The sequence below is a fragment of the Ambystoma mexicanum genome, chromosome 2q, assembly GCF_040938575.1.
Source record: "Ambystoma mexicanum isolate Mex_15411 chromosome 2q, UKY_AmexF1_1, whole genome shotgun sequence".
NCBI lineage: Eukaryota > Metazoa > Chordata > Amphibia > Caudata > Ambystomatidae > Ambystoma > Ambystoma mexicanum.
The window spans coordinates 466,183,193-466,210,317 of record NC_090924.1 but is presented as its reverse complement, the minus strand read 5'-3'; the positions used below and the strand labels follow the sequence as shown (position 1 = coordinate 466,210,317).

Sequence of the window (27,125 nt, the reverse complement as noted above, 5' to 3'; positions counted from 1 at the left end):
TGCATGTATCTTGGATCGGGCCATTTGCTGTGTCTGACATGCGTTGGACTCTCTGCCTGGGGATGCATGCATGCAGGAATTACATTTACATGTACTTACCACCATCGGCTCCAGCTTCTGCCATCTCAACACGCTCGATGCTCTCCAAGTGCAGGATGGAGCTGTGCTTTTCCTCACTGGGCATGAGGGTGAGGAGTGACAACGTCCCTCCTCCTGTGACTGAAAATTCCCTCCTATGGGTGGCGATGATTTTGCGCACCCTCATACAAAGGTTGTCCCAGTGCTTGTGGCAGTCCCTGATTGCACGGGGTACAATCCCCATGGCTGTCACGCTGTCTGCAACATCCCACCATATGGTGGTCTTCAACTGTTGGCTTGTTTTGTAGTGTCCACCAATGATGGGAGTTCTGCCTCACTGAACTTCAGTTTCCTGATGAGGACGTCTGGGTCCTGTGCCTTTCTTTCCTGTGACATGTTTTATGCTCTTGCAGAGGATGGCCACAGGAAATGGGAGACTGAGAGAGGATTAGGTTTTTCAAGATGGCCGCCGGTGATCTTCCCGTTCCGTCGATATGCCGTTTCTGGTGCGGGTAACTCAGGCGCCATTAATTCCAGCACTGGTAACTTTGGCACCCGTAATTCCAGCAATTTGTGTGCTACTATCAGTGTTGCCGGCACAAATTTGCTGGTAATACCGGCAATTTGGTGTTGTTGCCAGTGATACCGGTCTGCTGATATTGCTGCTGCCGGAAAGGGGTTGTGTGCATGCCCCCTGACTCATGGTACGCCTGTAATTCCGTCAATCGCACCAACGATAACGGTAATACCGGCAGATATGTTTTACTGGCGTACACGTAATGAGCACCAATAAGTGGGGGAAACGCTTCCATTTGCCTGGTGGTATTACCTTAAGACATGTCCCTAATTGTGTCATCTATACCACCACCAGTGGTCGTACACCATTCCCCAGTGATACTTTGGAATGGAGAATGACCGAAACCCATAATTAGTCAGAGCTTTCCCTGTTACTGCCGGTGGTAACAGTGATTTGTTAATACTGCAACTTGCAATGAGGAGCAGTAACTCCACTTGCTCTAAGAGACCTTGATGAAGTGTCACGTGAGCACTTGATGAAGTGTCACGTGAACACAGTGTTTTAAGCTTTATTCTAACTGCCCATCTGGGCTTGGCAAAATATGGCCTTGAGGCAGGGTGATAGGAGGTCTACAATTGGGGGAGGATTTGGGAGGGTCAAGGACAGTTTTGGGTCGATGTTATTAACAAAACCCACTTGAAAACAAATTGCCACAGGTCTGATGGGTGCAGCTATCTTGCATCCATAAATATGTTTTTTGATAGATGTATTTAAAGAACAGAAAAAACATGTTTACAACCACAGTTAGGCTCAAATGAGTTGTAATGTGTTAGCATTTTGAGCATGCCGTGGAAGGTGGTTTTAGGCATACGTTCATGTTGTCTGTTTAGTACGGCACGAAGTGGCCAGCACCGATGCCCATATCTGTACGGCCAGTAATAGCATTCTCATCGATGCAGACTATGACCCTCCTGCTGCTTGACTGCTTGAAGGTGAATGGTGGCCGGGGGAAGCTGCAGGCGGGGGCAGCTCCATAGACACCACGCCCTGGCGGTGCCCTCCACACAGACAGGTGGATGCATGTTGCTGAGCAGAGCAGCATTGCAAAGACTCTGTGGGCCTACTTATTAAACTCTGGATGTGTATCCGGGGCTCGGGGACAGCGTAACGGGGCTTGAGAGGTGACATCACTGCGAGGTCCCTCACCCGCAGAAAAGATAGGAGGGTATTGGGCACCCTCCCACACACACACACACCTCTTAAAAAGAGCTAGTAGTACTCTAATTACACATTCCATGCTCTTCCATCCTTTGCTGAACCCTTTACACGGTTCTGAGTTCTCCACATCCCTCTTTGGTGCTGAATCCCAGTGCCTTTGCACCAGGATGTTGTGTTACTGTGCACCGTGCCGCTTAGTGTGGCTGGCATGCTTCATTATTTTTTTTTCTTGTGTTTGTATCAGTGCATCCCTTTCCAGATTGCTCTCATCTCCACCCTCCTCCTGCTCCCCTGGCATTACCTCCCCTTACTCTTACCCTGCCACGCCGCCCAGGTGGCATGCCCCCACTGCCGTGGCCACTCGTTTCTCTGTGGCCTCATACTGTTTGGTTAGCCACTTCACCCTTCCTACCTCTAGTCCCTACCACAGTGCTTGTAGCATTTCAGCTCTGCTGCTTTATTACTGCTAACAGTTTAACAAGTCATATAGCTCATCGTGTTCACCTCCTGCTACAGGAATGCCTGTTTAACTTGAATATCAAAAGTTGGGTTCCAGGTTGAGTTCCAGGTTCCAGGTTGGGTTGGGTTCCAGGTTGGGTTCCAGGTTCCAGGTTGACCACATAATATACAACAAAGAGGATATTTGCACCCACCCCGATCGAAAGCATTTAAAGGAGTTCATCTGTTTGAAAAAAAAGATCAGTGTTGCCCTTTGCTCCACACTTGGCACCCATTTCCAACAATAAATGGCAAAACAAATACACTTTCCTGAAAGTATAGGGAAGGGAAAACTGAGAACCTTTATAATTCCTCTTTATAGGCGAAACCATATCACTCCCTTGTGGTCAGGAAAGTAAATTGAGCCTAAAAAATGCAAATGAAATACAGCAGGGCCCAACAAAGGGCCTTCAGATAATAATGGGTTTTTCCATACATATCGCCTTACTGTGCGCGGCGCCGTCCCACGTATGAAAGCCATTTCTTGTACTAATAGCTTGGAATGCGCCGTGCATGGCTTACAGTTTAATCAAATTACTCTGTTCCCTTTGGGAAAAACAGAGGTGCATGGTCCAACAGCTAGCCAATGTTACGCGCATGGCGAATAGGAACTTCTCTTCATCAGTCCTTGGCTTGCAGCTCCACCCATTGTCTCGCCCTTTTAAAGTAACACAGCCCTCAATCTGAAAGCTGCAGACCAACAAGAGTACCATAAGCAAAGCACCATGTGGTCATGAATCTGGTAGTCTTTTTAAGATGCGCAACTAAACCCTTGTGGCGGGTCTCCTGCCTCTGTGGGAATTTGTTCTGCTTGTGTTGGTTTTGTGGATATGATATGATATGATATGATATGGCATTTGTAACGCGCCTATACACAAGTGTATGACACTCATAGGTGCTGAAACTAAACCCCTCTCTCTCTCCCTCTGTTTTCTTATTATTTTCCTCTTGTGTTGATGCTGCCGTCGTTTTGGCCTTGACATGGGCAGTGCCAACAGCCCCGCCGCAGAATGTGATCGCGCAAGCAGCAAACTCCACCACCATTCAATTCCTTTGGAGTCCACCCCCTCAGCAGTTCATCAATGGAATCAACCAGGGGTACAAGGTACAATGACTAACTAATCGACAGGCTGGTGGCACTATGAGCTAATTGAATTCACTTTGATAGGGCCTTAGAAATGTTGTATTTTCTATCCTAGTGTTGGGTTGGACAAACACAATGCATCCAAGGGTGATAGTGTCGCACGAGAGGCTTACAGCGCTCACCATACCTTCACTATACAGGGATACACTTGTAAATGTTAGCTCTGGGGCCAGTGATGTGTTTGACCTGCTGTTTGAAAGCTTTGTTTAAAAAAAGTTCTCCTATGCTGTATGTAATTACCTTGTAAGCGCCTATGTATTTTGGCTGCTAGCCTTCTGGAACCATGAGTTATGAGAGGTTTCCTTCTTTGCAGCTCCTTGCCTGGCCGGTCGACTCTCCGGAGACGGTGACGATGGTCCCCATAGCCCCGGATTTCCATGGTGTTCACAGAGGATACATCAGTGGCCTGAAGAAATACACGCCCTACTTCACATCAGTGCTATGTTTCACCACGCCAGGGGATGGTCCGCGGAGCCCACCGCAGCAAGTCTGGACTCACGAAGACAGTATGTATTTTTATTTTATTTTATTCATGAGCGGTCATCCTATGTCAACGTCGTAGCACGTTCTAACCAGGAACCATGCACACACGCGGTACCTTGAAAGAGGACGCCCCAAATGTGTCAAACTGGATTTAAGGAGAGGTTAGCAAGGAAGAGAATGGGTGTAATGCACGATTAGGCAACCAGCAACTCTCTTCCTACTTTGGCTTACGACTCCCTCACAGTTGACTATACCTGCTATGGCTGGTGGTATTCACAGCCCAAAATATCTTTATAGCCACAGGTTACCCACTTTGGATCAGAGGCCTGTCTGTAACAGTTTTCTAGGAAGGGTGGAGGATAGGCCTAAACAATGCAGTGAGGAAGGAGATGATTAATAATCATAAATATCGTTTTCAAAGACTTTATTTATGCCAGGACGGCGTGACAAATCAACTTCTGAGGCACCAGTGGTCATGGGATGAATATCGGTTTCTAAACCATCAATCAGCCCCACACCTCTAGTACACCAGAAGGGATCCAAACAGAATGGAAACACAAACAAATATAAACCTCCTTGTCCAATTTTGGTAACGTGGACGGAACTGTATGCTTATCTGCGCAAGGTTGTGGATCGTGGGTTAGTTGCAACACAGCGAAAATACAATTATTACCCAATGATAAAAGGAACTGTCCAGACAAGGCTGCATACAAATATCTACTTTATTATAACAACAGACTGTTCTACCACACTACAAAATACAACCCAAACTGTAGAGGAATGCAGAGGGCACACAGTTTCAAGAAGGAAAGGGGATGCACTCTGGATACTGACAGAAGGGTAGTCGATAAAGTAATTAATCGCAATAATTCAAGGATACTTGGTTTCAGCACAAAGGGAGCAATGGGTCGTAAAAATGTCACTAGGGGACTTCAGCGAATGACCCTGGGGACAGAACCACAACGTACCTTGTGCTTTTAGACGTTCTTGGTGCTCGACAGTGTAGAGTTGGTTTCAGGGCACTTTGCAGCTTCTGCAACAGAGTTCAAGACAGGCGACAGCTGCGGGTATCAGACAGCAGGAGGTTTGGCGAGCGAGGCTGGACGAACGGCTGCAGGCTGGCCTACATGGCAGCTCAGTGGCAGGAATTGTTGTTTCAGTGCTGGTCGGTGGGTCTGAAGCACTAGTCGAGGTGTCTTGGACGGCATGAGCAACTGCAGCATCACAACAGTGAGCGGTGCTGTCAGTTGCAGCTCGACTGGCTCCAAAATGTCCTCAAAGGCGGACGCTGGTTGATGCTTGTCGACTGCGCTTGTGTTGTTCTTTAAAGAGGACGGGCCAAAGCCGAGGAGAGTGTTGCAGGCAACAGTCCTGTCCTTGGTTTCGTTCAGAGACTCTCTGGCATTCCCACCTTGAAAGCTTGCTTGCAGAGCCTAGCAGGGCATGCTGTATGCTGGCTGGGTACCAGTTCTAGAGCTGCTGGAGGGCCCTCTGGATTCAGTATCCCCCTCTGTTCCCTGGGAGATGTTTGGGGGAGGGTTCTTGCTTTCCTCTTTGGAAATCCTGGCCTTCCTTCACTGGCATAAGCTGTAAGGCAGACTGTACCTTCAGCCAGGGTCCAAATGAGTTCTTCTTGTAACTCCTTGCAAAGTCTTCAGATGATCTGCCCAAAAGAGGGGCTCAACCCTATTTTAAAGCCAAATGGGTCCCAGTGATTGGTGTAAGCTAAGCCTACCTTAATGAACCAATCCTGGGTCCCCACAAACAATCTCCTGTATGCGTGAGGTCATAACCAGAGTGCTTTGCAACAGAAAAGGTAAGTGGGTGAAAACATGTAATGCTAAATTCCAACCATCATCCTGTCTGCTGTGGATCATAGGGGCTCTGTGGTTCCTGATTAAAGCAGCAGTGCTCCCTTTAAGCTGCGGCGGGACCAGACTTTTGGTCTCCGATAAACCACATACTCGTACCTTCTGAATGGGGTCCCACTGCGTGGATGACTACTGTAAATACATTGTTCCAGACATGACAGGTCACTGCCCTTGATGTTGAGAGGCGGGAGCTGGCTTCAGGTGGACACGGTGCATATGAAAGGTTGTTGGGGGTTTTCCTGTCTTTTGTTAGTCCTGCGACCAGGCCTCCCGTGGGCCTGTCTGATTAGTATGCAAAGCTGCCACCACCAGCTAACAAAGGAAAGGGTGGATCCATGGAGCCTTTGTTAGTGAATTAGGCTGGCCATGGCAGGAGGAAGGTTTTGCCTTCCTCCTTCTGAGATGCCTTTGTGGACTCTTGGCTGTCATGTAGGGATGTCATATTGGTTGTCCCAGGAGGGTAGCTCAGCAGCAACGTGCTCACCTTGGAAGCAAGACGACACTAAGCAACACAGGTTCGATCCCCAGGTCCGTGCTCTGGATAATTAAGCGCGTTATAAATACACAACTAAGACCAAAAAAAAGCAATTACGCAACTAAAAAACAAACAATTCTTGTAACAGCGCCTCTAAGCCCGCAGGCTGTGTGAGCGCTTTAAAAATGCAATAAATAAATAAATATACCAACTAAATATAACAGGGGGATGGGGCATGTAGGCTGTGTCCACCCAGAGTACACAGGTCTATGTTTATGTTGTGCGGTGAGCATAAGAAAATGTGTGCAGATTAGCCCCACAAATTATCTGGAGGTTGATCTACCATCATTCAATTTAATGTAAAATAAAAATTTCAAAAAAGGCCAGGCGAGCACACACCCACCGTGCGGATCGTCGAGTTCCTCACAGACGGATATTGGTGTTGAGAATTGTAGGTTCTAACGGTTTTTCTATAAAGTAAAAGGCTGTTCCCTTCTGTGAATTATCTATGTAAGAAATGGATAACTTATAATATATCAGACATTCACTATCTAATTATCTGGCTGTACTTAGCCTCGTTACTCAAATTGTACTGTTAGGTGTAGGCCTCTCTCCCACTATCCAGGGCCCTCAGATTCTGGGTGTAGCCTCCGTCTCGGTTTAATATATGAGGATACCTACTATAGTATGAAAGCTAGGCCCCCTGGTATAGACCTAGAAATATATTGCCTCAGCTGAGCAACATCGCAACCTAAGGCACGTATACCTCACACAACTAGCGTGGACATTGGCTGCAGGCACGGCCAAGCATCCATGCACTATAGAACACGCCTACGGCTAGGCACATCTGATCTAGTGCACACATAGCCGTCCACACTGAAACACCTGTAATGCCTCAACATCTCTGCCACTAGCATACAGCGACCACCACCCGAAAGGAACGTGGTATAGCTGGCCTCACATAGACTGTCTCAACAATAGCAAGCTATCTCTAACCCTCACCAGCACCCACCCATGTGTCTGACCTCTCTTGGGCTGCTTAGTTGTGCCTTGCCAGCAACCCAAGTCCTAGAACAGCAACATACACACATGCCTCTCCTAAACTAAACCCCCTAGAACTTTCCAACCTCATCGACTACGGTCACCAAGGGCGTTCAACCGAGTAAAAAACACATTGATGCCACACAAGTCGGGAAAGAGTGATATATATACAGTACAATACAATACAATCTACTAGGGATTGCGATCGCCCTCTGCTTCTCTCCTTCTAGACCCAGTCTGGTGACAGAATTATAGCACTTTAAATGCTTCTTGGCATTCTCTGGGGTATATTACCAGTTGCTTATAATCTTAGGGACATAATGCCTAGCCACTTCTTGACATTCTCAGGGATATAGTGCCCAGCTCACTATGCCTTATTATCCCTGGGATGTAGTAGTCGGCTCACTGCTAGTGTTATAGTACCCAGCTCACTATCTTGTTTATCTCAGGGATATGGTGCCCACCTCACTCTGAGTCAATCTCAGGGAAATAGTGCACAGCTCACTATGCTTGATTATCCCTGGGGTGTATTTCCCAGCACTCTGCCAGTGTTATGGTACCCAGATCTCTCTCTTGATTATCTCAGGGATGTAGTTCCCAGCTCAATCTATGAGTCAATCTCGGGGTAATAGTGTCCAGCTCCCCATGATTAACTCCCTCTGAAATGTAATGCCTAGTTTCCTGTTTCAACCAGTGCCAGATAGTGTTTCCCTCTGGTTGGGTCAGCCTCCAGATCCAGTGCTGCATATACTGACCCTCCAGTTGGGTTGCCCTCCTGCACCAGGTTCTCTCCAGTTGAATCACTCATGGGATGTTGTCTCCTTGGCTCTCTTTTGGATGCTCATGGCACCCTCATGTTTTAGGGTTCTTTAGTTGTTTTGCATTACCAGGCTGATTTCTCTCTCAATTCTCCCAGGCTTCTCAACTCTGTAACGCCAATCAGCTCTTATGGCCCCATCTATTCTTTGAGACCATTCAGCTCCCTATGGCCCATTTCTCTCCATGATTCCTGAGCACTACTAGGCCATCCATTCAGCTCCCCTGGGGCGTTCAGTAGTATGAGGTCATTCATTTCATTCCACTGGCCCTTCGCTAGCACTGCCTTCACTATTCGCCCCAAGTTTTTCATCTGTTTCTGGTTGCCCAAGTTGGTCAATCCTACTGCAGCATCACCTCAACGACCTGTGTGCAGCATCAATGGTTTAAATGGCCATTTTGAAAACAGGTGGACATTCTGCTCTCCATACCCAGAGATGCACCTACCAGCGGTCATCTCACTGGATCTCCCTCAATGCTCCTCAAGAACCCCCGGCCTCTAGTGGGAACGCTATTGGGCCAGGATGGTGAGCTTGCTGTTACTTGCATGGGTGTGTGTGAAAGATGTCATTGCACAGTGGGGCTCTGCAGCAGAAAAAGAATCCCTTCAGCACTTTGTCTGGCACCTCCGGCTCATATTTCCACCATGGTCGGGCTTCTCCTTTGGAGGACAATCTCCATATTTTCAAAAAGAAGAGAGAGTGCCAGTCAGGGAGAGTGGTATGATATGCCAGAGCATACAACTTGACCCTGAGGAGGTGCACTTCCCGGCGCTGCGGTGGGGGACTTAGTGATCTCACTGATTGCCTTCTAACCGGAGGGGCCGATATGCTGGCTTTTCTAGTCACTGGAGGCCTCCTAAGCTCTTGAGACGATGTCAGTGCAGTTACTGCTCCTCGTTGGAAAGTTTCACTATAACCTAGCATGCTGCATTAAGGGCCTCCTTACGAGTTTGATGGTATCTCAGCAGTAAATCCGTCGAGATACCACCATACTGTAATACCGTTACCGCCACTTGGTTCAGCAGTATAACTGGCGGATTGCAAATGTTGGTGGCGGTGTTAGTCCCCATTTATCTGGCGTCTATAGGACTCCATGGGGCATTTTGGAAGAATTACCACTGCTGTAAGTCTGCTGCGGTAATTGCACCGAAATTGTGTGGAAAGTTGCTGGATTTACCCCCAGCTCGTCGCTGGAGGTGAATCCTCCCAAGTTTCCGCCCAACTCATAATGCAGTAATCGGTAATGGAGCAGCATACAGTAATAACGCTGCATTTAACTCAGACCACCCAACTCGTAATGAGGCGCGTTCGAGCCAGTAGAGTGTCGGTGCGTGACATGGCACCTCTTCCACATCTGGACATTGCGAGCCCTGAAAAACAGTAAATACTGAGAAGAACTGAAAAAATCCCAAGAAACCAGAGCGGGAGCCCAGAACGAATGTGTGATTTACCCATTGGCACTACTACAAGGCCTCTGAGCTGACCAGCAAAGACCTAAATCGTATGGAAGCAAAAGAGGCATCATTTTCAGATTCTTAAACTAGGAGCGATGCAGGCCCTCACCTTCGCTGCTTTCTGATAAGCGGCCATTAGTGCGGCTGCACCGCGCACCCGCAGGCTCCGGATGAATTGGTATTTGGCTCCTTGTACAGCGCAGGGCTGAAAATTGAGTTGCATCTTGTCAAACGCACCATGGATATCAGGGCTGAAGGAAACCGCAACTGCATAAGGACAAGGAAGAAACAGCAAATGGCTCTTAAGCCTATGTTTTAGCAATTGATGTCAGCAGAGCCAGAGGACAGAGCGTATGGGCAAAGATCCAAGCCGCCGAGGCACACAGAATGCAAAGTAGGGAGAGAGAGCAGCAAGGAAATGGAGAACACCTTCTGCAGGCTGTATTCATGGGAGGTCAGGCTTGAGGGACAGGAGCATAATCTTCAAAGGCATTCTAGCCTGCTGAATCATTACACACCAAGACTTTCAATTATTGGCATGCTTTCAATTAAGGTTGATGGCAGAGCCTATTAAGATTGAGGAAGCTGTGTGGAGATCAGGAGCACGTGCAATATCTATAAAACTGACTTTGCACATTTTGCGCCATTGCCGTCCCTTTCTTCTGCATTGGTGAACCCGGTTCTAGGTTCTAGAGGTGACCACGCAATGTGGAAAAATAGTGCTGAGTGACCGGGTAGAGCACAGGGGCCCTAGGAAGGTGACTGTGCCTCGAATGCTGAACGTTCTCAAGGAATTGATCGGACTGTTGGAGCCGGTTGGTTGTAGAGAGATGAGACGCTTTAGAGCACTGAGGATGCGTGAGGAGACTGAGAAAGTTGTCAGGGAAACCAGTACAGAACAACCAAAGAATCTTAAGACATGAGGGTGCCATGAGGATCCAAGAGCGAGCCAGGAGTAACATCCCATGAGTGACTGAGCAGGAGAGAGCCTAAACCAGGAGAGCAACCCAAATGGACGGCGAGAGCATGCAGCACTGGCCCTAGATGGAGGGAAAGAGTGTCTCGGGAGGATAGCTCAGGGGCAACGTGCCCGCCTTGGCATCAGACGACGCAGAACAACACGGGTTCGATCCCCGTGTCCCCGCTTAGAAACCTCTGGGTATTAAGCGCGTTATAAATAACCAATCATATCATATCATACATCGCTGAGAGAGTCAAAGTCTGCTGGGCACTATCTTCCTAGTATTGACTGATAGAGTGAGCTGGGCACTCTATCCCTGGAAGTGAGCTGGCTATTACGTCCCAGGGAAAATAATTGAGTGTGGCGTGGACAACCCTGGAGATGAGGTCTTTGGATACTGTTCAAAGTACACTACTGAAGGTCCGCTCTACAGTTCAGACCTCAGTACTCTGGTTGCACCAATTGTGTTAATAAAGGTTCCTCCATATCCAATGATGGAACGTCAGTCCAGGATGATTCAGCCATTTAGACTAGACTCCCGAGTTTGTGGACACGTTCCAACAGAGTAGGGCCACGGGTATGGCTTTGGGATTGTCAGCCGCCACATAGAGCTTGTCTCGAAAAAACTGCAAGTTTAGTGGGTTTGGGAAACAACCATTTCTGAAGTAGAGGACACTACTGCAGACACCACAGAAACAGCAGTATGAATGTATTTATTAGTGATTTCTAAACCACCACATGCAGTGAGATTTGCTTCAGGGAGCAATGTTCCCAGCTCTTGAGGCCTAGAGGCAGCCACATTTCTATTGGTGTCAGTACCTGCCACCGGCTTACTGAACCACATGTATGTCGTCCGAACTTCTGCAGAAGTTAGGGCAACAACCTCTCTCCAGTCAGTCCTGCCAAAATCTTGTTTGGAATGCTTTCTCCCATTACCTGGGACTCACCCCATTGGGTAGACAACTTCCCCAGAAGGTGCGCACCATGCTATTGTGATAGAGGAGTACCATCATCACACGAGAGGGAAAGCTTGCTACTCCGTATACTTTCCTGTGCCCAGGAAGTTAGGACCCCAACATCACATTCTGGACACCAGTTCTTGAAAAGGCCCTGAAAAATAACAGTTCAAAATAAGGTCTTTGTGGTGGTGGCTGTATATCGGCGGAGCAGGGATGGAGTATACATTTTAGCCTACATTGATAACTGGCGAGAGAAGGAGCAGGGGCCTAAATAAGGTGAAGCGTCATCTGAGGAGGGCATGCAAGTTAGCATGCAAGTTGGTATTCCCTCTAAATTTTGTAAAATCTTCCATTATAACATCACAACACCCCAGTTCAATGAAGCAGTCCTGGCTATGAGCTCTATCAGTGCTATCTAGACAGTGCAAATGCTCTAGAACATCCAGTCAAAGCTACCTTTATTCTGGCTCCTGACATGCTATCACGGAAACAGAATTTCAAGGGTTGTTTGCCTTCAGCAATGTCCTAGCTTTAAAGGTCAGGCTTTATATTAGGTCTTAGCAAAGGAAAGTCACTTCCCATTGGAACCAATACTGGTGACATTGCTCAGACAAGGTCACAAGCTCCCTTCCTGGAAGCAGTGACTTGATGGGGTGCTCATTGATGGTACATTTGGCCAGGGAGAGCTTATTAGGTTGTGTGAGACAGGCATGGTATCATGAGAGAAACACAAACACAATAATTTAAGTTTATTAAAACCTTTGTTTTTATAAAGAAACAGGTTTGTAGACCCTAACTTACCCTACGTCTATAATGGGAGAAGTCTTGACCATCAACACAAATAAGTCCAAAGTCAGTCAAATTAGTCAAAACAAAAGTGTCTGTGTTAAACCTATGCTTGCCCTCACACTTTCTAATACAATAATGTGCATGGGATTGGACTAGATAAAAAGGGTGCTTCAAAGTAAAGGTCAGGATAGTATTTGGTGCTGGTCCACAGATCCCTTTCCCAAGTCTTGAGCTACTTGGGATTCAGCATGCGTTCCTCAGCTTTCAAAGGCACTGTATAAAGTTATTTTTACAAAGTTTAAATAGTTCTGGTCACACAAGTTGTAAGTTCCTTTAGGTAACAATTCCTCTGTCTCACCTCTCCTCAGGAGTCTATTACTTATCAATACTTCACAAGACTTTCACAGTTCACAACAGGTCGGTCTACTGGTGTCTAAGAGCCTTTCGACAAAGCCCAGTATTCCTTAGCCCCAGGCGGGACCACTCTGACACCTTGGCTCTCCTCACACAGTTATTCAGCAGTTTAACCTATCAGAGACTTTTGATGAACACACAGTACTACCAGCCCTTTGTGGGAACACTCTGTTACTTAGGCCTCTCTTTCAGTTTTCTCTTCTCACTGTGCCCCCGGCACCTTATGCAATTAATCTCTGTTTACTTTAATCAGCGTGACCCTGGCACCTTTTTACAGTTCAACATCAGCTTTTCTCAATATCGTGCCCCCTGCACCATTTACAATACATCACCAAGTTTTCACAGGGTATTGGTGTGCCTTTTCCCTCTAGGATCGCCCCCCTTCACTTGCTTCCATATTCGCTCTCTCCATGAACTTCACGCCTGTACACAATGGGCCTCATTACAAATGTAGCGGAAAGGCAACAACGGCGCCGGTAGTGCTACCAGCGCTGTTGTTACCTCTCCGCCACATTACGAGTTCTGCTTGCCGGTGCCAGACTGCACGCGTTGTCTGACCATGCGTGCAGACCGGCACCCGCGAGCAGAACTCGTGATCGCACCGTTATTAACGGTGCCGGTGCAACCATGCTCCCTACCTACATTCTGCCCTATGGGGCAGAATGGGGATCGGGAGGCCGGCCATACCGGCACCCGCGAATGGGCAATTACGGCCCATTCATCTCGTAATGGGCTGGTAATGGCCCATTCGTGGGTGCCGGGGCTGGTAGCGAGTTTGGCGGTAGCCGTGCCCTTAATAAGGGCACGGCTACCGCCAAACTTATAATGAGGCCCAGTGTCTCTGTTCACTAGCACTCCATTCACCATGTGTTAACGTACACCCAAACGTTCACTACTTTGTTTTTCTCTTTTTACAATGTTCGCAATGGACCTCTTCAGCGCGCTACTTTTCCTACGCTCGTTCTGTAATTATCTTCCCGCTTGTAACATTTTATCCCTCGCTCTGTGCCGCTATCATGAACCGGGTTACCCTCTGGCTTTGAACTCACCGGTTGTGATTTCTTCAACAGCACTGCTGCAGTCTCTTCGACTGAAGACCAAGGGCTCCTCTCCAGCCCCGCCAACTCTCATGGGTGGCCTCCGTGGGCCAGGGTAACGAACACCCTTCCTCAGATTCCACTCTTGAGGGCAGCTTTGCGCTTAACCCCCTTCTGACTCTTTGGATACATGGCTCCCTTGCCACGCTCTCGTTAGCCCTTTTATACCATAGGCTCTTAGCATCTCGGCCCTCTGTTCTCCCCCCGCTGGTCTCAGGTTCACTGGGCATCCTAGTATTCCTGTGCTCACGTGCTCCGACTCCTGGACCTCATTGGGCTCCAGCTCGCTCTCCCTGTTTCTCTGGCTCACACCTTTTATACACCTGGGGTGTGCTAACAGTCCTCAGGTGTGTTTGTTCTGTATTCAGTGCCTGACTTCGCCTGTTCTTGCTAATGGGACAATGATAGAAATGGAAAAGTGCCTCAGTTGGATTTCGCCGTGTTTTAGTAGACTGGGGAGGTTTTGTCAAAGGGAAAGGGGGACAGTCTGCTGTCATGTAATAAAATGGAATGTCAGGTAGGGGATTACTGGGAAAAGGGGGGTACGATGTCACGCATGAGGGCAATACCTCCCCAGTCCCAAAGGACCCTCCACCCAGGTGATCCTCCCCCGCTCGTCCACCCCCAGGGTCGGGATCCAACAGTGATGGCCCTCCCCTGGCCACCTGTGAAGAAGATCCCCTGGGAGTGGGGAGGGAAAGACCCTCAGGTTTTCCGCAGTTGTAATTGCCTCATAATACCTTATTGATGCTTGCTTCCCTAATGGGTTGGGACTCATGTGGCTTGATCATTGTCATCTAGCCCTTTGAAAATTGTAGGCTGTGTATCAATTGTCTTGTTATTTACATCGACACAGTGTCCTTTTGTTTATCCATGAGGGATTTGGTGGTCCAGATTCAAGATACTGCTGTTCATAATGGGGTTTGCTTGTGTATCCTGTGCTTTTCGGCAATAGTGATAGGGTGCTGGGCACTGAAATATGGCAGTTTGCTGTCGGGTCCTTATCTGTGAAGAAGGACCCGTGTACAAGCTGTGTCGGCTGATAGATTCTAACTACAAATGCAAACTGAACGTGGTGGTATTGTTGCAGATCATTTCATCTGCTGGATGACACAGGTGGGAACTGCTTGCTAGTGACATGTATGAAAGGTTCAACCTATTCTGCCAAAGTGACCATGCAAGCAATTGGTTTCTGAAGGTTGTGTTTATTATTACTAGGCACAATAATAAAAACCTCATGTTTAATGGGGCGAGACGATCTTGATCGAACCAGACTGTGCAAGGAGAACATGTCACGGAGACTAATTCGCCTGTCACTGAGAGAAGCCCTACTGACCCGTTAGGAGAAATATGTGATTCGTCCTGACCTGAGAATCTAATGCCTCCAGGCTTGGAGTCTGACAGGATAGTGTTCTCAGATCTGTCTGAGGTGGTGATGGAGGTCTATGTGACTTCCAGAAGACCCTCAATTAAAGCACCCTATGCCAGGAGAACTTATACTGTGTCAATCAATGGTTTTGTCTGGTTCTGGAGGTTCCGCACTATGCGGTTTCTGACTGTTGATGGCCTCATTGCAAAGATGGTTCAAGCGAATCTGGCTGTTGTTATCACCTTGGAGCATGCCCCTGAACAGGGAAAATGACATCTCTTATGGATCTATTATGCAGGAAGAGTGCACTCTTTTGAGCGTCTTTAGTCAGGCTCCTTATGGCTTCTAAGGACCAACAATATTGTTACAATTAACTTTGCAAGAAACTTGGGGCAAGTCAGGACTTATGGATGGGTCCTCGCTTCTTGAACTTTTTCCCAGATAGCATCCTGCTCAAATTGAAACCCTCCTCTATCACCAAAGTGCTTACAAATTCCACCTAGGCCAGAAGGTCAATCTAGCAGTTTTCTTTAGTGAACCTCACCGCACCTCACCCTCCTAAAGCAGAGTAGAAGTTGCACAGAGTAGATCCTTAACACACCCTCTGTGTTTTATATGTTATGGGATTCATACTGGATAAGCAGTGATCCCTTGGCCTTTCCTGTGCTAAGAAGGACCGGGTAATTAGCAAATGGGAAATGTGTGCATTGAATAGTTCTGTGCGTCAAAGGTTACAGCGAGTTATAGGAAGCCAAAGTTCAGAAGGTGCCTGTGGCAGAACAGCATCACTTCTGGAGTTAATGCCGGTGCGTGCTCAGTGTCCGCCGGTGGATGTGGGCGACCCAGCACCAACCACTCACTTGCCAGAACTCTCTGGGTCCCTGCAGGCTGTAACTCCATTTGGAGCAATTGTCTTTCTGACACTCCCATAGTACACCTACAGTGGCAGTACCCAGTCTTTACATTGGCAAAGAATCTTCAAACATGTAGATTTGCCAATATGAACAATTGTGGCTCACTGCCACTTTGCACACTACCGTACAAATGAAAGAGGCTGGGAAATTGCCTAAAAGCTCTGACTCGCAAGCATCCGCAGCCGTGCACAGGGTATCATGAAGACCATGGCAGAGGGCGCAAAGAAGGCGTTCTTTTTCTCCTTACCTGCCCCGCACTGACCAAACCTGGGCCTAATTCACAAGCTGGGAGATGGAGGGGTAAGGGGAGACCAACCAATGTCGGGTGACTCATCTCCTGGGCGATACTGGCCTTCCAACTCCCACAGAAAGAGAGTAATCCAGCACAAGTGATGTCCTACCCCAGCGCTCTGCCATTAGGGAAGAAGGAGGTCCTGAGCAGTGGGTGGAGACTGGAGAGAAGGAAAGAGACCACCATGACAGTGGAAAAACGGTACCTCGACAAAAAGTTTGAGGCTGTGTTTGTGTGTATGTGTGTTTGTTTGAGCTAGAAGGAAAGAAGAGAGAAAGATAGTGCGTTTGAAGGTAAAGGGGAGTTCCACAGAGAGGTAGATCATGGGAATAGTATGGCAGAAAATGGACAGCAGTGGCAATGTTGGCATCTATCGAGACAGGCTGCTTTATTATGTTTTCGCACATGCAGCATGAAAGGGGGCAGCGTGACCTGTTGAGACAGGCCACTCGGATGTCCTTGGGCACAGCAACTAAGAAAGAGAAGGCCAGCATTGGCATAGATTGCTGCGGTTGCCACATGACTTTCTTTTGCCACGATGAGCATTTAAATCTGTATTTAAAGCTGCAAGACTGCCTTGGACTGTAGAGTAAACACCACCCAGTAAGCAGGAGCTACTGCTGGGGAACCAGGAGCAAGTACACAGCGCACTACACATCTAACTTCCATATGAGATGCAAACTTTAACTATTCATAGGTCCCGTCCCCTTTCCTCCGTCCTTGTAGGAATCCCCCAACATGGGGACAGTACCGTTACCTTTGGCAGCAAAATATTGAGCTTCCCCTTTCAATTTTGTATAGCATGTGGATGCATGGCCTCTGGCTTTCAAACGCCCTGCCGAGGCACCGCCCTCTGGCACCTCACCCCATTCTCTTTTCCTGCATGGACGGTGTCGGACCTGGCAGCTAGCACAGAGACTTTTGTTTGCTTTCCGCTTGCTCCCCGTTTTGTTTTTTCAATCTTACTTAACTTCCCTTTGGTGCCTTGCCTCCCCCAGTGCATGCCGGCCGCAGGAGGATTCATGAGACGTACCTCATGCGATCGCTTGTTCCCGGCCTCAAACCCCCATGCACTCTATCTTGAGTGTTTGGGGCCCAACCAGCACTCAGACACATGTTCAGCTTGCAGCGCTCTTGGTCACAGGACATTGAAGAATCAGTTGTCGCCTTGGAGGGAGATCTTCCACACTTCTCCCCATCTTAAGGATTTCGTCTCCCAGACCTCTCGTCAAGACAAAGTAGGCCCTCAGTTCAACATGGCTCCACAGCACGGCAACTCCTTCCCCAGGTTTCCCACAGATTGGGGTTCCTCAAATTCAGGTTCTGGCAGGCCCAAGGCCTCTAAGGCTACTGGCTCCCAAGCAGAGGGGCTCTTCAGGGCGCTCCGGGGACATACCTGAGGCTGTCCTGATGACCAGCTACTAAGCTGAGGGGCTCAGGGGCCCTACCAGGCTGTCCTCGGACAACCAAGTTCGTCCTCTTCTTCTACTCCAGGGGGTGAGGAATCGTTGAGTGCCACCTCTGTCCTCGGCACGATCCATCACGGCTACCAGCACAGGTGCCAAAGACTTCCAGCCTAACGGAGCTCGCTCCGAGGTAGTGTGTCAGGGCATTGCGACTATCGGCTATCTGGATGAAGGTTCAGCGCCTACCAGAGTGATCTCTGAGGTCGATTCCTCTGTGCTTTCGCCCAACAAATGGGCTTTGCAAGATTATCCTTCCTTCTGGAGGAGGCAGCAGATCATATGGTGCAGGCTTTCTGGTCCCCTTAGGGATACATCTACCCGTAACAGCCTTACTGCTAAACGCACCAGGTGCCTCAGTGCTTTTACCAGGAGTGGTAGCCCAGCGCATTGGAAGGCCGGGCCCCTAGGGACACAGCAGTATGCAAGGACCGCTTTTCCAGTGATTCCTCTTCCTTATGCATCCCATCAGATGAAGGGGCTCCTAACGGACATAGTGAAGGAGGTTATCTCCTCTGGGTATTCCTCCCATTCCTCCAGCGCTACCAGGTTGATTGTCTGTGCCTCCCCTGGTACAGTACCTGCTGGTTCTGACCCCTCCACCTCTTCCTGTACCACCAACGCCTCCCGCTCAACAGCCGTTGGATCTGTCTGTCTGCAGCTCCAAACGTGGGGTGGGGGCCCGCTTGCACCTGTGTCCCAGGGCCCAGATTCCCTGCGGTCTATGAAAGAGGGCGACATAGACGCCCAGAATGATATGAATCCTCGGCATCCGTTATGGCATTTCAAGATTGCCTGCAGGGGCTGGCAGAGTTCTTGGGGGTCCCTCTGCCTGAGGAAGCCCCCCAGGAGTCGGTGTACTAGCAGAGGTCTTGGGGAAAGGCACCACGAGCCGGTCTGGCATCCCTCTCCAGAAAGATGTTCTGCAGGTAGCGCAAAAGGTCTAGGAGAAGCCCAGGGCCAACGCCCAGATGAACAAGAAGTTGGACAGCCGGTTTAGGATGACGGACGAGCAGCCAATCCTCCTTGCCTCCCGCCCGCAGCCTCATTATTCTGTGGTGGCTCCTTGTATTCTAAACCCTTGTCTTCCTCCACAGGAGCCACCATCAGTTTTCTCTCCAAGGAGGACAAAGTATTTGAGTCTTTGGGAAAGCGCTGTTATTCCATATCAGGATTGCATCTGTGGCAAGCCAAGGCAGACGCTCTCTAGGCTGCTGCTAACCAGAAGCTGTGGCAGGAGCTCAGGGAATTTCTGCCTGACCTCCCTTCGGACAAGCAAGCGTCCTTCAAGGCCAGTCTGTTGGATGCCTAGGCCATTGCTTAGGACATCATGGAGGCTTTGCTCTCCCACACAGACACAGGCACCAGAGGGCTGTGCCTTGGCGTCGAGATGGGTTTCATCTGATGTGGAGGAACAGATCCTGGATGTGCCCTTCCAGGGTGTGGACCTTTTTCTTTCATTAACCGATGACGAGATAACAAAGAAGAAAACCTCCACTCAAACCACCAAGTCCCTGATCATCCTGACAAAATCAGGAGAGAAGTCCTTCCCTCAGTCCCAAGGCAGGACCGAGTACAAGCCCATTGCTTTCTCCAGCTTCAAGTGGTTCCGGGACAGCGGTACACAGAGGCCTGACATGTCACTCAGCGACTACAGGAGGAAGCAGCAGATGATGTTGCACGGGTATTTCCGCTCCCCCTCCTCTGCCCCCGCCTCAGACTCCAAGAAGCAGTGACGTCAAGGTCGGGGAACACAGCTCGCCTATGGGGGCAATTTGGCTCTGTTCCAGAACAACTGGAAGCGTCTTTTCAGCAACCTGTGGATCCTATCCGTAGACTCCACAGGCTTCAGTCTTCCTCTTCCTTTCCCTCTAGTAACCTCTACTCCTCTTTGTCAGATCGGGTCCCCAGCTCTTTTATGGGAGGTCCTTTCATTCTTGGAAATGCAGGCGATTGAACTGGTTACTCTTGTAGACTGGTGCTCCGGTTGCTATTCCACTATTTTTGTGGTACCCAAAAAACAACCAGGCTGGCCTGAGGGTTGTCCTGGACCTGCCATTTCTGAATCTGTCTTTACCTCTGGAACGCTTCAAGATGATTACTCATGTGCACATATACAAATCTCTGTGTCATGGGACTGGATGTGTTCCCTGGAACTCCAGGGTGTGTAGTTGCATGTACCCATCTACCAACCAAATCCGAAGTTTCTGCGGTTCACAATTGTCGTACCACTTTCAGTACAAGGTGCTACCCTTCGGCCTGAACTCGGCCCTTCGTTTGTTCATGAAGTTGATGAACGCAGTGGTTGGCCTTCTCTGCTTGGAGGGCCATCATCTGTACCCTTATTTGGACGACTGGCTGGTGAGGGCGGGGTCACCCAAAGGGGTGGTACCCTCCGGCCAGAGATTGGCGGATATCCTTCATCATCTGGGGATCTCCCTCAACTAGAGGAAGGCACAGTTGTACCCATCTCAGGAACTGGTCTTCCTAGTGGTGCATTGGAACACTACCATTCAGTGGGTGTTCCCTACATCCGAGAGGCTTCTGTCCCTCTGCAAGGACGGTGGGGCACTTTCTGGCCAACTCAACCACCTCGGCATGGTGGCTCCAGCACTTTCTGATCCTGATTCCCTCCTGCATGCTCACTGTACAGCACACTCGCCTCAAGATGAGGCGCCTCCAGCTCCACCTGTTGGCCAATTGGGATCAGGAGACAGGCTCTCAGTCAGACAGGGTTCCAAAACCACTGCTCCTGCTGCCGATCTTCACTGCTGGCTGATGAATGGCAATGTTTCAGTGGGAGCCCCCTTCACCGAACAGGAACCTACCCTGGTGGTGACAATGGGCTCCTCCCTTTCAGGCTGGGGGGCTACTCTGGAGGGCTATGCAATTCATGGAGCATGGCCCAGGACGGAAGCCCTCCTGCATATCAATCTGCTCGAGCTCAGGGCAGTGAGCCTGGCCCTCACTGCATTTTTGCCCCTGATCAAGGACAGTTATTTTCTGGTCAGGATGGACAATTATACTACAATGTTTCAACTGAACAAGCAGGGTGGTGTTACGCTCACCTGGCTCCCACAGGGGCGACGGTCAGAACTGGATAGCTGCGGTCTCTACCAACGTGAATTGTAGTGCAGAGATGACTGACTGGACTGGCCTGCTCAATTTCGTCTGCTTGACCCGTAGGAGTATTCTCCTGAAAGCAGAGAAAAGGAATTAGCCACCCGTGGATTGAGCGAGCACACCCCCACCGTTTTCCCACTAATCACCTCCGATATTCCCTTTCACCAGTCTCACCTTATGGTTTTGAATGATGAGCTCTCCATCCTGCGTGGAGTGCAGGGGCGCGTAGATAACCAGTTACTTCACTGGTCCGAAGGAATTGGGTGAGTTCCAGATGAATATTGACTCCGAGGTAAGTGGCGAGGAGCCATAAGTATTTGGTTCTTAAGAGTTCAAAATGTCTGTTATTCACTCTTGTCCGATTCCTTCCTTTGTCTTGCAGCTTGATTTGAGAGTAGGTTGTCTCGTAGCAGCTGATTGCGTTTAGGTAAGAGTCTGTGTTACCCAACACTGTCTGGTAAAAAATGCCAGTGCTTAACCTATTGCTTTCTCTCTCCTTACAGGTGCAGCGTAAGACGATGTGGCGTGTAGAAGAATATCATCTGCGGCGGTAACTCGGTAAGTCTATAGTGATCATAGAAATTGTCTTTGTTGGTTTTCTTGGCTCACCTTATTGTCTTTCTTCGTCCCCTTAGGTGCCGGGAATTTGGCGATGAATGATGGAGCATCGCCGGGTCGAGGAGGTGCTGTGAAGACTGTTAAGTATAGCGCGGTGCTGCAGCTGGCGGTGCGATGCGCACAAAATAAAGTATTTTTCCTTGTTCGGATGCGCGAAGGATCAGATGAAGAATGAAGGTAATGTTCTTGCTCTAACCTTTTCTTCTTATTTCCCTTTTTTCTAGGAGCTCTGGATTCGAGGCGGACGTGGCAGAAGACTGGATGCTGGGCTGACAGGCACAGTGAGCGTTACGCTGCAGGATGCAGAATAACGCGAAGCATGTGCTGCTCATCGGGCGTGGTTTAAATAGCCTCCAAAGTAGTCCCAGGTAAGAAGTTCCCCAAGACCACACCCGAGTAAAAAATAGTCTCTGAAACAAAGTAGTTCCTTCTACGCCTCACGTTGGCTTGGATTCTTTGCAGCTTGGTCTGCATGAGGTAAGTTTCTTCATATGAGCCTGGCGCCTATGGCGCCAGGACTGATCCCATATATGAGCCTGTTGCCTACGGCGCCAGGACTGAACCCAGATAGCCCCTAGCCGGGGTGGCTTTGTTTTCAATAGGTGTCTGGATGCCTGCTCCCTGGACTGATGGACTTGGTCTTGTAAGAGGATTCAATTCAACACTACAGCTAAGTCAATGCCTAGTCTGGGATACTGAATGGAAACCCTTATTGATATATCTTTATGTCCAGTTCATGAGTTCTGGATGACTACCCCTATATAACACCCCTCTCTTAGAATCCCCCTGACTCCACTGAGCCAAGGACAGAAGTAGTTCTGTTTTGCAAGTTTAAAAGGTTTATTTGAGAATTTAAACAATATATATATATCACACTTTATAATAAATTAATATCTGATAGTACACTTAGACATATGATGTTGATCAACAATGGGTAATCTGGCACTAGCACACTTCTTTACAATCAATGAGGAGTTAGTATAGGGTGGATAAAGTAGCAAAAATACTTTTATGGTTTCAAGGGAAAAGCAATGAGGAACAAAACGCAGTACAGAAATACTTGATATGATTTTAGCAAAAGATAAGATAATCACTTTTTCTCTGGCAATTCACCCCCCTCCCCTATGCAATGTAAGAAATGGAAGGAAATGGAAAGAGGAGCACACAGTTCTCAGGAATGCAATCAAATACAATACGAAATTCAGTTCCCCCCCAGCAAGCTTAGAGAAAACAGGTATGAGTTTTAAAACACAGGCCCAAGTGCTTTGAATGTGGTGGCAGTGAAGTGAGAAATATGCTGAAAATGCTTTTAATTCCCTTTAGGAGGTTCAGGGTGAGTGAGAGATACTTGGGATGAGCTCAGGCTCACTTTAGCAATGATTCAGGGATGGTTATTAAGAGGCAAACAAATTTTTAGCAGAGGAAAGCAAAAAGCTGCTATCTTTTTACAGGTAAAGAAATCAGGCCAAATCGCGGCAAAATTCGCAAGTGCATGAATCGCGATTACGGCAAAAGTATAAGGAGTAGCAGGTTCTAGGTTCGTTGGACAGCTGAGATTCTAAGCTTCCAGATGAAAGTTAAATTTCGTTCCTAGCCCAAACGGTTCCAGAGATACGGACGATTAAATAAAGGTAGTTTTTCGGATTTAAAGTAAAACTCAAAATGACAGGTGACAGCTTGCAGCTGCAGAATTGACAGGTGACAGTTGTGCAGCTTTAAAAATGACAGATGACACGATTTCTAGGAGGCAGTTCTACTTAGGTTAAAATAGTTGGATTACATTATTTTAACTAAGAGATTGGTTCTGCACAGTTCTGCTAGGTACTCACAATATAAATTTGAAATAGGCCTCGCCACGGATCTGGTCAGGTTTTGGACTGGACTCCGGTTCTGGTCTCGGAACTTCACAGTGATCTGGGTCAGCTCTCTGGTTCTGCTCACAGCGGTCTGGGTCACTCTGGATCTCTGGTCTGGTCTCTGGCAATTGTTCTTGGCAAAAGAATTCAAACAGCTCGCCCGGCTGTGGAATAGTTCGCAAATGATTTTAAGGTTGCTGAGGCCTGCTGAGAAGAGTTCTCAGTTTGTGGGTTTAGGCCCTTGCTTTAAGTTCTGAAGTAAAGTTCTGGTCTTTGGAGATTGATGGATTTGAAGTCTGGATCTCTGGATGTGAAGTCGTCGGTCAGCATGCTCCGCAGCAAATGGAATTGAATCCTCTACCTGTCCCAGCAGTCTCTTTTTATGTGTTTTGGAAAGTGGGTGTGTGCGTTGGTCATAACTAAACCTGTCCCTCTCACTTATCATTGGCCAATTCCTCCTCTCTCCCTTGATTGGGGGAAGGAAATGTGAGTCAGAATGATGCTGTAGGTTTTATGGTCAGAGGAACCTCCCCTTGTCAGATTGCACACAAATCTATTTCTGACCCAAATACATATTTATCTATGCACCATTTTTCTAACATTATAGGTCCAGTTAACATATATTCTTTAGCACCAAACCATCCGATCCCTGTCTTTGTACGATGTTGTGTCCACTGATGACAGAATTCTCCCCTTTTCATCCAGATAACAACCTCTAAACCTTTCCAGATTTTACACAAATGTGCACCAGGGATATGGGTTACAGATGATAAAGTGTCAGATTTTTAACATGCATACATTTGGAGTGAGACCCTATTTTCCGCTAGCAACCCCCCAGAATACACCACAGGGTCCTAACGCCTCTTAAAATGTTCACAGAAAAATCACAAAAATAATGATATTACTCATATAATTCTGACAAGTCCGCACTATGAGTTATCTATCTTTTTAAAATTATGCTCTGGTCAAAAAGGGGTGTGGCTTCCCACATCACAGGGTGGAATAACTGGTTTATCCACTTCCCCCAAGCTCAGCTGCTAGCAGAGGCACTGCCCCTCCCAGTTTCCCCTAAGAGGAAGCCACTTTTACGACGCCCCCAATATAACATTTACCGGAGTCCAGGACAGGCCTTTGTTCAACTTCCTGTAGTCCCCAGCTGCTCCACCCCTAATCTAATCAGAGAGGTGACAACTCCTTTTGGCAAGGGGAAGAGTGGCTGAGCAGGTTTCAACCCCTGTCGGGGGTAGTTGTCAGGCAGAATCCAGTTTCATTAAGCCAGGTTTCAGCTAAATGTCACTTTTTGTTCCCAGTTTAAATCACTTACAATTTTTACATATGCATTAAATAATTTCTTCCTTCAAGTCATTTCAGAATATAGTTTTACATTGTATCCACCTCTTAGCAAGTCTTTCCTTGGTCTGGTTTTGTTTCATTTGTGCAGTTTTACACAAAAGTCCGGTGGTTTTAAAACGCAGGCTTTCTGATAGTGGTGAGTACTGGTAATGCAACCATTTTTGGGATTAAGAAAATGAATTCCCCACAGTTCTGAGTTGTTTTTTTTGGAAATCAGCATTGCCATTCCCAATGGTTTCAGGCTACTGTGTGTGTAGCCCAATGGTGGTTTTAGGCAGTGCCCTCCTGTGCTCACAACATAGGCAAAAATGGGTGGCAGCCTATTCTTCATGTTTTCCCTGTGCACTCTCTGAGGAGTTCAGCCATCATGATGTTTTCCATGCCAGTACTGCACAGTTTTATGGTAGGGCTTGTATACATGGGTAAAAACATCCCACAGTCTGGATGTCCGGGGGTAGGCATCATGACAGTTGGCACCCGTTGCCCGCTCTCGATCTGGGAATGGATCCTGAGGGAGGGGATTTGGATTTTAGCAGTCCACCTTTCGGGGGACAGCAGTGCAGAAGCAGACCAGCTCAACCGCTTGGTTTCAACCCCTAAGAGTGGGAGTTATACACCGACTTCCTATTGCCCCTGTTCCAGTGTTGAAGGTTTGTGGATCTGGATTTGTTTGCATCTCCTCAACTCCAAGAGCCCCCAGTTTGCTTCACGGGCTGGTCGAGGTCAGGAGTCTCTGGGAGATGCCTTCCAGATCTGTTGGCACAGCCTCAGGTGTTATGCGTTCCCACCCAACCCTCTGGTCCAACGGACGATCCGCAAGTTCTGGGCTTTGGTGGGTGCAGCCTCATCCTGATTACCCCCCACTGGCCTCCGAGACCCATGTTTTCAGATCTGCTCCAGTTGTACTCCCCGGATCCCGTCCACCTTCCAATCTCCAGCAGGGGATTCCTGATGCTGCAGGACGGGGCGGTGGAGCATCCAGAACCGGCTAAGCTGGCACTGGCGACCTGAATCCTGACCAGCTGGGCTTTTTCAGCATGCTCTATTTTCTGATGACAACTAGGACATCATTCAGCAGACCAGGAGGCCCTCAACTCGGTCCCAGTATAAGTGTAAATGGACTAGGTTCCACAATTGGACTCGTGACAACGATCTGAAACGTTTCACCTGTCCTCTGGATGACGTACTGGCCTTTTCAGCGCACCAGGCTCGTCCTAGAGTTCAGGTGGATACTTGACACACTTATTTGGCGGCCATTGGGCCTACAAGAGTTCCCCTGAGGATGTCTTTTCTGTGGCAAACCAGGTGGTTAAGGCCCACCGTAAGGGGTTGTCTCTGCATTTTCCTCCCGTGCATAGGCTGCACCGGGTCAGGGACCTCAAAGTGGTTCTTGCAGCCTTGCAGCGCAAGCCTTTTCGAGCCAATGGCCTCTATGGACATCCACTTGGGGACACTAAAGACAGTTTTACTGGTGGCTCTCACCTCTGCATGTAGGTTTAGTGAGCTGCAGCCGGTGTCCTCGCGTGAGCCCTTCACCAAGTCTCACAATGACAAGGTCATTTTACGCACTCACTCTAACGTCTTGCCCATGGTGGTCTCTCCCTTTCATCTGAATCAAGATATCTGCCTACACTCGCCTGTTTTTTCTGAACCCGCAGTCAAATGCAGAGAGAGCCCTGCATCCCTTGGACCCCAAGAGGGTCCTCAAGTTTTATCTCTCTCGGACGAAATCCTTCAGGAAGCTTAAAGCATTGTTTGTGCCTTTTAGGGGCTCCTCCCCCGGCTCTCAGGTCTCCAAGGCTTCCTTTGTCCATTGGATGGTTCAGGCCATTTTGGAGGCGTATGCGGCTATGGGCAAACCTGTTCCTAAGGGTATTCATGTCCATGCGGTTAGAGCCAAGGCCACAGCCATCTCATTTCAGAGACATGCTTCTTGGGATGTCATCAGCAAGGTGACAATTTGGGCCACTCCGTCGGCCTTCTGTCAGCACTACTTACTGGACACCAGCTCCAGGCGCGATGCAGAGTTTGGTCAGGCGGTTCTGAAGAACCTTTTTGCTTCGTCCTAGATGTGAGGCAGGTTATCACAGCTCCACCCTATGTTCTTGTTTGGTGCAATCACCAACAAGGATGGAGGAAAGGGGACGGGACGCATTAGTAATTAAAGTTACTGACTGTAGTGACTAGAGTACTCATAGTCCATAGTCGCCTTTCCTCCATACGTCCTACCCGCCTTCCTCCGCTAGAAGCCAAGGGCTAATATGTACTAAGTACATCTATGCATCCGATGTGTTCAAAGGGTACTACATTTAAAGGGCAA

General features: G+C 48.5%; 1 protein-coding gene across 1 annotated transcript in view; it reads left to right on the top strand.

Annotated features, from left to right (window-relative positions):
• The window catches only part of SDK1 (sidekick cell adhesion molecule 1), a 2,988,580-nt gene that overhangs the window by 2,279,244 nt on the left and 682,211 nt on the right, over positions 1-27,125 (top strand). Inside the window, exons 18-19 of the mRNA XM_069647588.1 lie at positions 3,301-3,416; positions 3,769-3,961. Coding sequence (XP_069503689.1) covers positions 3,301-3,416; positions 3,769-3,961 — 309 coding nt within the window. The remainder of the gene's footprint in view (positions 1-3,300; positions 3,417-3,768; positions 3,962-27,125) is intronic.